Below are 16,008 nucleotides of genomic sequence, written 5' to 3' on the forward strand. Positions count from 1 at the left end.
GTCGGTGTTAATTTAAATAGTGTCCAAACCTGCCAGCGGTATAAAGTCATTGTGTAGATGAAGGTGCGTTGGCTTGGAAAATTGTGGTCAGGGGATGTAGAAACATGAGCCGTGTTTCACATAACCTAGCAATAACTAATGTTCTATAACATGGTAACCGTTATATCTGTGTGTAACATGATAATCACTGCTGCAAGGATGTAACGTGCCCACAGGATACATTACACTCCAACACAACATCGAAAGGGTAGAAACCCTAAATGGTCACATCAGATTGGAGCATTGCTTCATGAAAACTCTAAAAATCAAAGGGGTTCAAAGCCCTCCCCCTGTTGATATGGAAACGTCCATATGTCCTTGTTACTACAGAAGTTCTTTACCTAAAGACAGAGAGTGGAGTGCAGAGAAGCTGGAAGGGAGACCTCTAGTGGCAGCCACTTCAAAAGTGACTTACAGTGCTAAAGCAACAACATTTTTAAAGGAAGTATATTACAGAAACGATAAGACTAACACGAGCTAGTAGATGAGCATAAGTTGTCTGAAATGGTTAGTGCCCCTTAACTTATGGGACTCAAAGGAGCTGACAGATTTCCTATAAGATGAATTTACAAGGATCAATTCTCATGAACATGGCTTCCACGGTAAGCGGTTCATCTGAATGTGCAAACAGTCAGTTAATGAACTAGCAAATGTTTTTCGGCTGATCTGTTTGTTTATGTAAACATAAAACATGCTTACTGGTTGGCTGCACTTCTCCCCATGTAAACAGGCAGATGTGTAGCCGACCAATGACAGATGTGGCAGAATGACCGTATTAATGATGAAGTGTCCCCATAAATCCAATCATCTGCTATATATAAATGGCAGCGAAGGAATGCTTTGTCAATCAGCGCTTGTTATAGTGGACCAATTCTCAACCCAAGTAAATGGGTCCCTAGGGCGTATGTGTCCCGCGTATTAAGAGCATTTTTTTCATGCATGTAAATACGCAGTACACAGCAAATACACATTTACATGTTAGAACCCAATAGCCTACAAAGTAATATGTAACCAAGGGGCTTCTTCACAGGGACATGTGGTTACAGTGTAGTACGCTCCCAGGATTCCTATAGAACCAATAGGACCGTCTCCCCAATATATCGGAATAACGAACCATCCCAATAGTCCCCCGCGCACAAGTTTCAAATACAAGTAGAATTTATTTCAACGCAAGTGAGACTCACACAGAGAGAAGAAAGTGATAAAGTAGGTAAACCAATTAAAATGTACAGTATAACAACGTGAAATGTAACAATGATGTGGAGCAAATGGTTTGATGGCAGATGAAACAAAACATCTATGGAAACAGTAATCTGAGCAAAATACAAGATCTCAGCAGTCACATTAGCCTGTACCGCCATACAATGATGGGTAGCTGTATATTCACACACTTCACTTGTCCTCTACCTCTCTGGTCTAACTCGTTCATACCTGGAGCTGCGGAGTCGTAAGCCAAACGTCCGACTCCTTCATAAGGAGCTCATGTAGAAGAATTAGAATACATTTGCTGTAGTAAGATGGTGACATCGGGCTTTATGGAATATTTTCATTTTACACCGGAGTTGGAATCTGTACAACAGGACACAAAGTATCCACACAATATACATTAAAGAGGACTTATGCTGCCAAGTCAGCGGGGTTGGCTGCATAGTGCTGGGAGACGGAACGAAGAAGAGCCCGTATGGCTGAATGGGGGTAAGTATAAAAGAAAAACGGCAACAGAGTCAGCGGGACAGCGGCGGCGGAGCGGTACAGACACTTCCACTGACTTCACAACATGACAGATCCTCTGTAAATAAATATGACGTACAAGATAATGAAGCTCTGTGAATACCATTGTATGAGTGATACCCTATAGACTGGGACGTGGGCACATTGTGGCTGTACATAGGATGACATTACCACGGTAAGAGGTTTCTCTGAATGATAGAACAACTTACCACTTTTTAGGGCCGTGCTACCATGCGGTGCATCACTGCAAGGAGTAACATGCTGGGCTAGCTAAACACAAACCTGTAAGAATATTTTGCATTAAGTTCTTTTAAGCTTATTTCTCAGAAGAGGAGAACTGTTAAATGGAAGATCCAGCACCTTGTAGGGAATGTAGACATAATTAAAATCACAGTGAAATATTTTCCTTCTGGTGTGACTTTTTCATTCTATTGTCTGTACATAATCAGCCATCATCAGTTAGCAGCATTTAGAGATGCTTTACAGCAGCCTCACAGGCAATAGCCACAATGGACAAGTCTTAACCCATTGACATTTATGGGAGGCTGCTCTAGGCATTCTCTGTGACATGTGCAGGGAGAGGGAAGAGGTGAGCTGTGATTATGGGTTAATTCACACTTGTACGGTTTTGATTCTGTTGTTTAGCTGTGTCCTCAAATCTGAGCAATGGTAAAACAGAAGTGCTGTATGTGATTCATACTGGACCCCACTGACAATCATGTGGTCTGTCCGGATTCGGTTATGTCCTCCTCTACATTTCAGGACACAATAGCGCTGCATGCAATGCTCTTTAGTCCTGGATTTTAATGGAATTCTTAGACAGAACCTCAAACACAGTTACCTATTGTGAATAGTGAATCCTGTGTTCTCTATATATGTGTTGTTTTTTATTGTTAGGGTATTTTATCACGGGGCAGCTGTTGGGTGCTTAAAGGGCTTGTCTCGCGAAAGCAAGTGGGGTTATACACTTCTGTATGGCCATATTAATGCACTTTGTAATATACATCGTGCATTAAATATGAGCCATACAGAAGTTATTCACTTACCTGCTCCGTTGCTGGCGTCTCCGTCTCCATGGCTCCATCTAATTTCGGTGTCTTCTTGCTTTTTTAGACGCGCTTGCGCAGATGGGTCTTCTCCCTTCGGCTCCGCTCGGCAGCATCGGCGTTTTGGCTCCGCCCCCTTGTACACGTCATCGCGTACACGTCATCGCGTACAGAAGTACTTAACCCCACTTGCTTTCGCGAGACAACCCCTTTAACCCATTCCCGCTGCAGGGCGTAAGTTTACGTCCTGGCAGCCTGGTACTTCCCGCAACAGGGCGTAAACTTACGTCCTGGAGATAGCGCGGGATCACATATGATCCAGCGCTATCCTGCAGCGGGAGCCGGCTGTCAGTCACAGCCGGCGTCTCGCTGCAACAGCGGGGGGGCATCAGAGATGCGCCTGCCACTGTTAACCCCTTCCCTGCCGCGATCTAAGTAGATCGCGGCAGGGAAAGAGTTCACAGCGGGAGCGCGGCTCCCTCTGTGTCTCCGGCCGGAACTCGCGATGTCATCGCGAGAGCCCGGCCTGTCACCATGGCAACAGGACGCCAGACACTGGCGTCCTGTATTGCCTATGCCTCAGATCGCTGTATGAGCGATAAGGCATGGGAGAGCAGTAGCTCTGCCATGCCTTATGACAGCGATCATCAGGGCAGTGGTTAAAGTCCCTCAGAGGGACACAAACAGTGTAAAAAAAAGAAAGATTTAAAAAATGAATTTAAAAAAATGTAAAAAAAAGAGTAAAAAAACCCCATTTTTTATGCTTTTTCTCAGATTAGCATAAAAAAAGGTAAAAAAATAAATAAAACCCCACATATTTGGTATTGTCGCGTCCGTAACGATGCGTACATAAGTTGACTGTGCACGGAAAAAACGCTAAAAAAAAAGCTAAAAAACTGAGGCAAAATGCTCATTGTTAGCATTTTGCCTCACTAAAAACGCAATAAAAGTGATCAAAAAAGCCGTATGTACGCCAAAATGGTACCAATAAAATCTACAGCTCGTCTCGCAAAAAATAAGCCCTCATAGAGCTCTGTACATCAAAAAATAAAAAAGTTACGTGACTTTGAATGCAGCAATTTAGAATAGAAAAAAGATTTCCAAAAAAAAGGGTTTTTACTGCAGAAAAGTGGGAAAACCTAAAAAAAATGTTAGAATTTTGGTATCGTTGTAACCGTACCGGTCTGCAGAAAAAAATGGAAAGTCTCATTTATGCTGCATGATTAACGGTGTAAAAAAAAAATAAAAAAATCTATGGCAGAATTGATGCGTTTTCTCTCTCTGCTATCATTAAAAAAAAAAAAAAAATTTACAATATAGTCTATGTACCCAAAATTGGCATCGATAAAAACTACAGTTCGCCACGCAAAAAACAAGCCCTCATACGGCCGCGTCGACGGAAAAATAAAAAAGTTATGGCTTTTGATAAACGGAGAAGAAAATCCGCCAAAAATTGTTGCGTCCTTAAGCCCAAAATAGGCCATGTCATGAAGGGGTTAAGCACTCGCCCGCTGCCCCAATGATTTTCTATTCTGCGTTTTTACACAGCAGCGATGACCGCTCACAGAATGGAGGCAGAGAGCGCCGAAGATCTCTTTCGGCCACCTGCCGGCATTCAGAATAAATGAATGACTGCCTGTTTAAACAGGCCAACAGTTTCTCAGTTTTCAGATGAGCTACATACTAAGCGACTCAGATTAATGATTGTCACTCACTTGCCCTGTCGGTTTACATGTAACCACAGTCTCCCTACCGCTGGAAGAAGATAATGATCCCTCATTAAGAATTAGCTCCATTTATAATATTCCTCTTCAGGAGACGCTCAGCGAGGAAACCAGACTTACTGCAGGCACAAAAACTTCTTGTAAACTTGTAAGGATTGAGGCAAAGTGAATGTGTATTTCATGTGTTTTCCAGATGCAGTGGGACTACAAACCTCAGCATATTTTGCCCATGTCCATTTTGAATATCGCAAACAAAACTGAAATGAAATGAACATAGGGGTAGACCGGTCTTGGCGTATCCTGTCCATACATGTACGCTTCCACGGATAACTCAAGGCCAAATCTAGAACATTCTAACTCTGCAGAATGCTATATGTCTTGGAAGTATAAGGGAGTGTCTTACATTGTGCCCATTACCCAGGATGAAATGTTAAAGGGCTAATCCCATGTGTAAATATGCCATAAAAGTCTGAAAGGATCAATTCCCAGAGGTGGGAGCCCATTAATCAGACATTTATGGCATATACTGTGGATTTAAGCTGGGAATACCCCTTTAATAAAATGTCAGCAAATGAAACTTATAATGCCATGAATCTATGATAACGAGGCCTGTCACAATATGAGGAGACGCAGGTTTACAGGGATAATCATACAAAGCCTACACACGGTATCTATTATAATCCGCCTCCTGCAGTTTACATCGCACGGAGGTCAACAACCATCTCAGACCGCCGTTCTGGCGGTGCACGGCGCCCCTCGCAGTCCAATGCAGCTACTGTAGCAATGAGTCAATCACTGCTTCTGGCTTTGCTGAACGCTTCCTACAGGGAAGGAATGGGGAGATACTGCAATTAATACCGCTGAAATCTGATACAAGCAATATAATTAGATTGATATTACATCATGTGATGTACTTGTCATTATGCTCTAGTATCATTTTAGGAGCACTCAATGGTGTAGCCTCTGGTTTGGGGCTCATAGCAGCAGGAAATCAGATCACCGCAGAATAGATAATACAGCACTTACCAATCGGTAACAGCCAGACCAAGAGCTCATCTTTACGGATGTAAATATGTACTGTTATGCACTTATTCTTTACACACGTAATATGGAGTGACTAGAACCCACTGACTTTAATCGATTCAATTGCATTTTTCACACAATTTTCGGTCATATGGAAAACCACAGCATGGCCCATTTTGGTCAGTATTATGGACCATAATAGGCCATAGAAGTGAGTGGGACTGCACAAATACGCAGTGAATGCGCATGGCACATATGTATTCACTGCATAGTCACACCAAAAAATCATTGGTCCCTTCTTGCATTTTTTGACCGTATGAACACACAGTGCTTCTGTGTGCAAAAACACTCATAAGAGGGCTGAACTATGCCCTGAATAGGCAAGTTTTGGTCTGTGACTACGCTTGTATAAAGGAGGACTGCTGGAGATATCCATGCACTTGTACTGGACCATCTCTGGTAGTTCCATAAAGGTGAATGGAGCGGCAGTGCGTATGCTTGAATGTTGCTATATTCAAACTCTCCCTCACTACAGAGTGTACAGTGAGGAGGACAGGGGGACACAAGACCCCTGTTCTTGCGGTCTGTTGGATAGATGATTAAGTCAATTCTGCCGCATCACATTTAAGGTGGACCTGTCAGATGGAATAAGGGTACATGGGCACTGCCACTGCAGTATAGCACTGTGGTATAGGATAAGGACGCACTACTGTAAAACTCATTATAATCTCAGTAATCAAGATATCACATGCCTCGATGGGAGATTGGAGTGCTCTGCTTGGATAAATCTGTCATCAGGTGTGATCTACTGTATATTAATATCCCTGTGTCTCCTCTGTACTTGGATAACTGGGATCGAAACCAATGGTATAAATCAGTGCTTCTGAAACTGGGGGGCAGGCGTCACTGGGGACCACCGACTGTTGGCAAGGTGCAGCTATGTAGTCAGTTTTGACAGAAATGATCATATGCTAAACAGGTCTTTGTCTTGCTGAAAAAAATCTCCAATTTAGTAATATTTATTCCTCCTGTGCTTATTTTAAAAGTCATACAGGCGACCAAAGACAAATTTCCATTTTCGCATAGTCTGTGGCCATTAGTGAGGCCCAGGCATTATCACCATGTTCCAGCTATGAGGCTTCAGGGAGATAAAAAAAAAAGATTGAAATCTCCTGGTTTAAACGAACCGATCTAATATCATCGGCTCTGTGCCTTAAGCATGAAGCGAACACATACCTCCGACCTGTTTTGGGTCTTGTTTTTCCTTTTGATGTTCTAGGCCTTTCTAGCTTCATTAAGGACTGACGAAGGCTCTCCTCGGTGTAAGCCAAATATACATGGGACAAATCCACTTCAAAAGGCTGAGGGAACATTAAGCAAACTAACTTCAGTCACCTCTAAGGAGGAGGTCTATGTAAGATATACACAGACAGACACAATTAATCCACTAGCAACTGGTCAACAATAAACAGTTTTCAGAAGTTTGGTATTTTGTTTTCTTTCTTTGCTCTACGGGAATGCATCATCCTTTCTTAGGTTTCCTTTACATGATTGTGGAGTTTCTATAGGAAAGTGTCTGCCTTCAGAAAATGTATAGGCATGGAGACAGAATACTATTTGTTTTTATTTCAAAACTCAGGTTTGTGTATGTCCTGGCCGCAAAACAAATAAAGTAGATAATCTGCCACAATGTTTATTGGCTGAACTAATGGTAAGTTAAAAAGGAATTAAAACAATGTATTTCTGCCCAACATCATAGTGTAAGAGATGGAAATATACTGGTTCCAGTTTGGTAAGACAGCCATAATGAAAACCAGTGCAGAACTGTACATAGACGTGCTGTGTGCTGGAAGACTTCGGTCATACCGTGGATCCTTCACCTAATGACGGTTTTATCTCCTGATCACGAGCCCCATAATACACCGCTGGCACGGTTTTATTTCTCCTGTTTTGTCTAGAGCCTGCTGACCCTACACTACCATAGAGCAGCTTCTACGCTCACCCACTGTCACGTTCCCTTGTAGATTGTAAGCCCCCAGTAACAGCGCACTGATGTACTCATGTGTATTCTTGTATTTATTGTTATGTACTGAAAATGTTTTTAAATGTCTATCGAAATGTTCCCAGCAAGAGAAACCAAGTGATCGTGTAGATGTGACACCTTTTTATGTCTACAAGATTACTTGGTTTCTCTTACAGAGAACAATCACATTTTGCTTTACTGGGTAACACGGTACCAAACCTTTTTCATTGTACAGTGGTACCTTGGGTTGCGAGTGCCTCAGCTTGCGAGCTTCTTGACTTGCGAGCAGGCTTTCTCCCGAATTTTTGCTCTGATTTAAGAGCAAAAACTTGGGTTACGAGTCTGCTTCGCATTCCACGCAGGAAGTTCCCTCATCACTGAACACTGTCACAGTGCTCAGTGACAAGGGGACTCCCTGCGGGGAGTAAGGAATTCCCTGCCACAGCTGTGACAGAGGATCGCACAGCTCTCCCATTGATTTCAATGGGGCTGCGGCTGCTGGCAGCCCTATTGACAGCAGTAGGATGCCGGCACCCCGACAGTGATTTTAATATAAACCCTTTCCTGAAAAGCACCCTTAGCTGTAGTAAAAAATATATATAGTATATACTCACCTCTCTGCCGCTGTCGGAATTCAATGAATGGCCGAGCGCTGCCTGTGATTGGCTGAGCGCTGTGACCAATCACAGGCAGCACTCAGCTGTCATCCATTAAATGGCTGAGCGAAGCCTGTGATAGAACTTCTGATAAAAGAACTTCAGAACAGTGCAGGGAGAAGACGTGGCTACATGCGGCTGAGCCCCGGCAGTGGCGGAGAGGCGAGGAAATATATTTTTCATTTTTTACACATTTTACTACTATTTAAAGCCCTTCTCCGAAAATCACTGCGGGATTGCCGGCAGCCCATTACATTCAATGGGGCCACCGGCAACCCCATTTAAAGGAATGGCAAAATGGATTAATGCAGTTTCCATTCATTTCAATGGGGAAACTAGTTTTGACATACGAGTGTTTTGAGTTAAGAGCTTCGCCACGGAACAAATTAAACTGTTAACCCAAGGCACCACTATACCTAAATGTCTAGTGTCCTGGAATAAGTGGCACTTCTAGAAATAATGTTTTATTTAACTATTTTATGATGAATTGCTCATGGATTTAACTTCATTTTATTTAATAAGATTCATTTTGTTGTTGCAGGCATTAGTATTTTAACCCATATACGATAAAGACCCCCCGTGTATAGTGTATTTGGGGCCGTGTGCTGCCCATGTACTGTGCGCGGCCTCATTATACCTTATAAGACTATTATAGATAATAAGACATGTCAATTAATGTTTTTTCACACAGAACAATGGTCCGTGTGAAAAACTTGTCCCGCATCCTATTCCTGTCCGTTTCATGGATGAGAAATAGGACATGCCAATGCGTGCCAATGTGCTGCATCCATGTAAATCGGACAGCATGTGGACTAGTGCCCGTGTGCTGTCCGATGCGAGTTGTGCACAAACCTCTCGGCCACAACTCCCATTCATAGCTCGTGTTCACCTAGCCATAGTTACATTTTTGATTTAGGTGTGATTTTCTGTCATAGTGTATATGTATCTCCCTCAACTTTAGATTCAGCCTCTATACATGGGCGATAATCAGCAAGGTGCAGAAATGTTTAATGAACGCACAAAAGCAGATAAGAGCTGGGGTAAAACAATCAAAAGTTAGTGGCTAGGGTTAAATAAACTATAAAGTTATGGACTTGCAGGAATTGGGACGCTGAGACCAGGAGTGTCACTGTCATCTTACTCATCATTCTCCCACTGTTCACCGTAGGTCCTCTGTTCATTGTATCCCGCAGACTATTTATGTGTGCATTATGGGTACACGTGGAAGTATTCTGTGACGGCTTTGCGGATGGACAGAGGGGGTACAGCAAGATAGATAAGTATGTGAGTGGCACCTTCAGACTCAGCGCCCAAGATCCTATGAGCCCATAACTTTAGCTTATGGGGCTTATAAGAGCTGATAAATATCTGAGGACCTGACGCCCCTGCAAAACGCTTATTGTTTAAGTTCATTCTATTTACTTCTTACTACAGGACACAGGTTAGCATGGAACGTATGGTGTGTTCCCTTCCCATTTACACATCACTGGTACCACTGGAACACTGTTCTCAGCGATCTGTATACACATACATGCAGAAGACGCAGGTCACATCATTGTATACCCCGAGACTCCTCCGCACAGGGAACACGCCATGTCATAAAATACATAGGACACGTTACTCTACTATGGTGGGATGCATCTTACGTCTTTTTCTTTCTTGTCCGGTACCGCAGTCTGCTTCCTCATATTGTTTCCAGTGTATGCAACGCATTTCTTACAAAGATACAAATATACACGTTAGATGTTCTTGGAGGATCAGAAGACACATTACTGTAAACTAAGGAGTCTGCTTACCAGCTGCCACTCTCCAATATCTTCATTCCAGTGGACGGAGTTTTCAATCATGTCCTGAACACAAAGAGCATTATAGATATATTTAGCATGAATACGTTTTGAAGGTTTTGATGGCTTTTCGTACATAAGTGGACCGATACATATTAGATCCTCATTATAACAGTATACAAACATAGAGGTGGTGTAAGGATGGGTCTGCAATAGCTTCCTAAGGAAAACCCTCTTAATAAATTGTTTGAAAAGTCGATTCATCAATGTTATTTCCTCCGATCCAAGAGCAGAGATGTAGATGTATACAGTTTAATAATAATAATCATTTACATCCTTCCTCACTATTTCATGCAACGGCGGGTCTCCAGCAAAGCATTCCTGCGCTGTCTCATGGCCCTTTTAGATGGAACGATTATCGCTCCGTTTCTCGCCGGATCGCAGGAATCTGAATGACAATCGTTCGGTGTAAAGACTGCCAGCAACTGAACAAGGAACGATAATTCCTCCAATTATCGCTGATTGTTCAATTTCTGCAGGCATAAAAATCAAACGATGATCAACCTGAGTAAACAGGCAGTCATTCATCTGTGAATGACTGCCTGTTTACTGTGAATGGAGGCGGGCGGCCAGAACGATCTCCTGCCCGCTCCACCTCCATTCACTGAGTGACCATCACTGGGACAGCTAGAGCCCGACAATCGTCAAGTGTAAAAGAACGCCCAGCCCTACCAATTTTTCAACTCCACACAATATGACACATAAGACTAGTCGTCTGAGAACATTCCCAAATACATGCGTATATACAAAAGTACCACTGAAATTAATATCAGTGCAGTGTGAGAACCGTGCCGGAGATTGCCAGTGATGTCAATAGCCAACTAGTTTATAAACTACTTGCAGGAATGTAGGGAACACATGGGGATTTTACATTACATAAACACCCCACCCAATTATGGAAGCCCATGTGCTTATATATGAAACAAACCGGATCTCATTTTTTAGTATAAGAAGCGGCTTTGACAAAAGGGAAGGTGCAATTTATAGACAGACACATCGCACTGAACTACATCTGCGGACCAGGATGTTAGAGGTTGTCTGAGCTGTATGTTCTCTGTAAACCCTCGTTCCCCATGTACTAGAATAACAAATCGGCATATACTCCCCACTGTATCCGCTGCCGCGGCTCGGAGTCTCCCCTCTGAGGTCATATTCACAGGATTTCCCAGCCCTTCTTCGGGACGTCACAGGAGCTGCAGCCAATGAAAGAGCTCTGCAATCAAGTCATCGGGCATCAGCGCTGCGGGGATACTGACAGCTCATCACAGGGGTACCAGTGTTTGAAGGAGGGCATTACATGGCACTGTCAGCTGATCCTCACCCTTTTAATGCCACCCTATGAGGAGGTGGGCTAAGGGCTCTGTAACACGGCGTATGCACGATTGTACGCAACGTATTTGCACTACGACTAAAGCTTTTTTGCGCACGTATCGGCGTATTTTCCTGTACATTTTGCACACAACCACGCCCTGATTTAAATGGCGGTGTAGCCTGGTGACTTACTGACGGGTTGTTCTTCTCGCACAGTTCTGTAATGTTTTGCGCACACATTTGCGCTCCCCCACATAACGCTGCATTTTTCTCCGCGTGCACAAAAAAAAGAAACCGTAAACGAACCGATTGAAATTAATATGTTCTATACTGTGCGGATGCAGAACCGCGCACGAATGCGTCCGTGCGAAGGAGCCCTCAGGGTTTGTTCCCCGGGGTTGGAAAAACGATGGAATATTGCAGAGAGGATTCTTTCCCTTCTCTAGTGCCGCTCCTCCACGCAAACGACTTGTTTGTTGTAGCGACCAATCACAGCGCAGCTCTCTGCTCTTGAAAATTGAGCACTTTTTTATGTTTGGTTGCTACGGGCAACAGGAGTTTCTTTTAGGCAGTTTTATAAGTCTTCTTTTACCCACAACTAAACGGCCGCCATAACAGCTTCCCCGCTATTAAAGTCACGCCCAATAAGGTTTCATTAAAGGGGTTGTCCAGTTGTGAACTATTGATGGGCGTACCTCCAGGAAGGAGATAAGTGCAGAATACTACAGATGAATTGTTTTTTTTTCTTTCTTAGACCCTCTTAAAAATGTTCATGAAAGTCAATCAGCGCGTCCCAAAAATGGTGTCAGTGAGAAACACAAAGCGTCCCGCCTCACGCTACACGGGCGGACAAGGAAAATCCTGACAATTAAAGCCCAAACAGTACTGGCTACTGAGGGGTTAAGGGTCACTGTCCCTTTAATGTAACCCCACGAGCACCGACTGCCATGAGGAGCCCGAGGAGCCAGCAGGCTGCAGCACAGAACAGGATAAGTAATGCCGGGACGACATCTCGGCCCTCACCTTGTCTCTCTGCGTCTCAATGCCAAGCTCAGGACACACGGCGACTTTCGGGTGAAGGGAAAAGCTGCAAGCAAGCGCCACCTGCTGGCAGCCTACACGCGTATACCGGTGTACAGTTTCATAAGTGCGTGGGCGCCCTCTGGTGTCGAGTATGGAGATAGCAGCAGATTGTAGTCATGACTCATTTGCACTACAGATTTGTCACATAAACCCCTGAACGTCAGCTGGGTTATTAACATGTATGAGAAGTGCTGCCCTGTGTGTTGTAGGAGGTGTCAGGAGGGATGTACAGTCCGTGATAGGAACTAGTACAAACTTGTAGAAGTTGGTTACCATAATGTCAGAGGAAAAAGAATTCAAAAATAATATATATAAATATATATATAATATCATAGTATGTGAGGATAAAAAAGACATGTCCAACCAGTTCAGCCTATTACACCCACTGTGGATCCAGAGGAAGGGAGCCCCTTCGGCCCCCTCTCAACCTCCAATGAGGTAGAAGCCAATTTTCCTCATTTTAGGGCCCCAATCTGGCAATCAGAATTAATGGCTTTTTAATGACTTATCAATCGGAGGTGCCATTAGGGTACTGTGGGCATGAGTTGCAGTAAGTGGGCACAGAGTACCGCTCATTTGCTGTGCGTCACTATAACCAGGGCAAGCACAGGGGAATAATGGCAAGCAGTGGTTACTGCTGCCTGGCCGCAGCTTGTATGGGCACTCTTTGAGTATATGCGCAAAAAAGCCGGCCACAGCACGTTTTTGCGCCGTGAACAAGCTTGGAGGAAGTAGATTTGCGCCTGTATCAGCACATAGTACGGTACTTTTTGCGCACACAGGGCTACCTCACACAAGCGCGGCACGCCCTGTCTGTGGATTAAAAGGCGAATGAGGTCCAGATGTGTTCTTTTCCCCACAGTTTTGCGGGGTGTTTCATGTATCTCCTTGTGTATTTGCACCCCCCCCCCCCTCCGTAGACTTCTATTGAGCCTTTGGTGCACAAATAGAGCATGCTGCATTCTTTTCCGTGCGTGGGAAGTGCGCGCACAAAACATGCTCATAAGACTGAACCCACTGAAAACCCAATGATTTCCATGGGAGCCATGTCTGCAGTTACCTGTGCCGGTCACTACACAGAGGTCGGCCCAGAACACCATCCTGGTCCCCTCCAGAAATGTCATACATGTCTGTCCTATGTAGATGCACTGTGCAAAGCCTGTCCTGTCATATCCAGTGTGTGTGCTGCACAGCTGCAGCGCTTAATAGGTTAACAGTAATAAAACCATTGCCTGCATGTAGATGTATCAGTTCGCCATGTCATGTGGTGTGTGAGAAGGAAAATGGGAGTGCTTGAGAGCCCGAAAAGAGTCCACCTTGTGAGAGGAGACCATATAGATGGCTGCTGTTTATGGTATAGGTAGGTGCGTTCTCAGTTTATATACATTATCATTATAGTTATCTATAGGTGCTATAAGGCCACTCCCACACAGGCGCTTGTTACAGCGTTTTAGCGGGTGTTTGAAACGCTGTACTGAGTCTCCATTGATATCAATGGGGCTTCATAGCGGTATGTTCTATTTCAGTGCGTTGCAGCGCTTTTTAGCGCACCACATCACCCATTGCAATGATGGGGTGCGGTAAAAACGCTGTCAACCGCGTTTACCAGCGCCGTTCTAAAACGCTGTGAAATGCCTGCGTGAGACTGGCCTAAGGACAATGCTGCATTACTATATAAACTTTGTGCCCTGCAATGTATGTCACAAGGTGCTAATTACTAGTTTCCAGCACCTTATGGATGGCGACAAGGTTACAAAATGAAAGCTGAATTCTGATTGGTGGCTATGGACAAGGTCAGTTTTGGTTTTAGACTGCTTTGATCAATTGAACTGCCCCAAAATGTACATTTCTTCACATTTAGGAAACGTAATGGCCTGCTCTGAGAGCGCTCTAAGTGATGAACTGTTCCTGCTCAGCTCTACTACTCTCAGGCTTCTCCCTTCAGTTGGTGGATGAATCACTGACTAACATGTTACAGGAATGACACCTGGTATGAGTATTATTTTAATGCAATTAATGAAGGTTATGTTTTAAACCTGTGTTAATTAGTGAATTAGATCATTTATATATAGTGGGCCCTACTAGTGATATCTGGTGTACAGTGAAGTGTGTTTCCCTTCAGTCGGTGACATCATAGGGTTCTGTTTAATGACATCACAGGTGGCTCATTTGTGACAGCGGTCTACATTCCATCAGATAACTCTCAGCCCACAAGACCAGCATCTTCTCACTATACGCCATGGAAGAGCTTCAAGCGGTGATCCCGGATGGCTCTGCCGGAAAAGCGCCCCCTGCGTGGCACGTAAGGATCATTTCAGTGTTGTATGCTCCTCTGTACGGCCCCATTCACATCTGCGTTGGAGGCTTCATTAGGAATCTCCGGCGCAGATCCAGCAGAAAAACCCTGATGAAATATTGAAGCTACACTGGGAAATACCAGAAGCAGGATGGCCCCCATTATAGTCAATGGGTTCTGTTTGGTACTATTTGGGGGCTATACAGATAGTTCCCGACTTGCGAACATTCGAGTTACGAATTTCGCTAGATACGAACTATCTGTCCTGCACAGTATGATGTGATGCTATGGCATTACATCATACTGTGCAGGGATCGGACAGGCTTCTATCAAGCCTGATAGAAGCCTGTCCGGTCAGATTGCAACTGCTAGGCAGCTGGGGGCCTTCTGAAAGGCCCTAGGGCTGTCTATGCAGAGCGCCTATCAAGCCGTGCGCTTGATGGGCACTCTGCATAGGCAGCCCTGGGGCCTTTCAGGAGGTCCCCGGCTGCCTAGGAACCACACAGCGTCCCGCAATCTCATCGTGGGACGCTGTACGGGCCCCGTGAACGTTGGGTGCAGGCTGTTTCTTACAGCGGGCACCCGGCGGCAGCAGTTCCGATGAGCCGCTCGTCAGAACTGTTAACACTTTCAATACTGCTGTCATAGCGATATTTAAAGTGTTAACAGTTCAGACGAGCGGCGCGGCTCGTCGGAACTGCTGCCGCCGGGTGCCCGCTGTAAGAACAGCCGACACCCGACATTGTATGGAGCGGGATCCACCCGCGATCCCCTCCATACAAGCATTTGTTCGACTTGCGAACAGGCTCCTGGAACGGAACCTGTTCGCAAGTCGGGGACCATCTGTACTGTATATTTATATATGTTATATTTATTATATGTTATATAAAAACGCACTGCCCCATATGGGGTGTAACGATACTGGTCCCGCACCTTCAGCCAATAGCTACATAGCGCTATACAGATGGACTAATAAAATATGATATTCTGGGAATACCCCTTTAAATAACACATTGGGCTCTGCTTTATCTGTCTATGTAGTGCACTACAGTGGGATTTGGCTGAGCAGGGGTTAATGTTACATTATCTATATATATAAAATTGAATGTATGTCTGTCTGCGTGCGTGCGTGTCTGCGTGCGTGCGTGTCTGTTTGTCCTTTATGCGCTACTACACCATTCATCCGATCGCCATGAAACTTTGGGAAGTTGTTAAGTACACTCCTGGGAAGA

General features: G+C 44.4%; 1 protein-coding gene across 1 annotated transcript; it reads right to left on the reverse strand.

Moving 5' to 3' along the window:
• Nucleotides 1-5,105: 5,105 nt before the first annotated feature.
• On the reverse strand, nt 5,106-13,580 carry LOC136609989 (kinesin-like protein KIF3A). The gene is made up of 6 exons (XM_066589263.1): nt 13,541-13,580; nt 12,421-12,512; nt 10,039-10,092; nt 9,889-9,957; nt 6,800-6,924; nt 5,106-5,361 (listed from the first exon to the last, which is right to left on the reverse strand). The coding sequence occupies exons 1-6, from the start codon at nt 13,578-13,580 to the stop codon at nt 5,313-5,315; spliced, it is 429 nt and encodes a 142-aa protein (XP_066445360.1). The 3' UTR covers nt 5,106-5,312.
• Between the last annotated feature and the right edge of the window lie 2,428 nt (nt 13,581-16,008).

The sequence above is a fragment of the Eleutherodactylus coqui genome, chromosome 2 (genome assembly GCF_035609145.1).
Source record: "Eleutherodactylus coqui strain aEleCoq1 chromosome 2, aEleCoq1.hap1, whole genome shotgun sequence".
NCBI classification, from domain to species: domain Eukaryota; kingdom Metazoa; phylum Chordata; class Amphibia; order Anura; family Eleutherodactylidae; genus Eleutherodactylus; species Eleutherodactylus coqui.

What these genes read in the sequence shown, in the direction of transcription:
- LOC136609989 (XM_066589263.1), bottom strand. Translation starts at nt 13,580, where the DNA reads ATGGTGTTCTGGGCCGACCTCTGTGTAGTGACCGGCACAG. An exon ending in CGGACAAGAAAGAAAAAGAC is followed by an intron (nt 6,925 to 9,888) that starts GTAAGATGCATC and finishes ATGTTCCCTCAG; the next exon opens with CCTTTTGAAGTGGATTTGTC. An exon ending in AGACCCAAAACAGGTCGGAG is followed by an intron (nt 5,362 to 6,799) that starts GTATGTGTTCGC and finishes CCTTCCCTGTAG; the next exon opens with GAAGCGTTCAGCAAAGCCAG.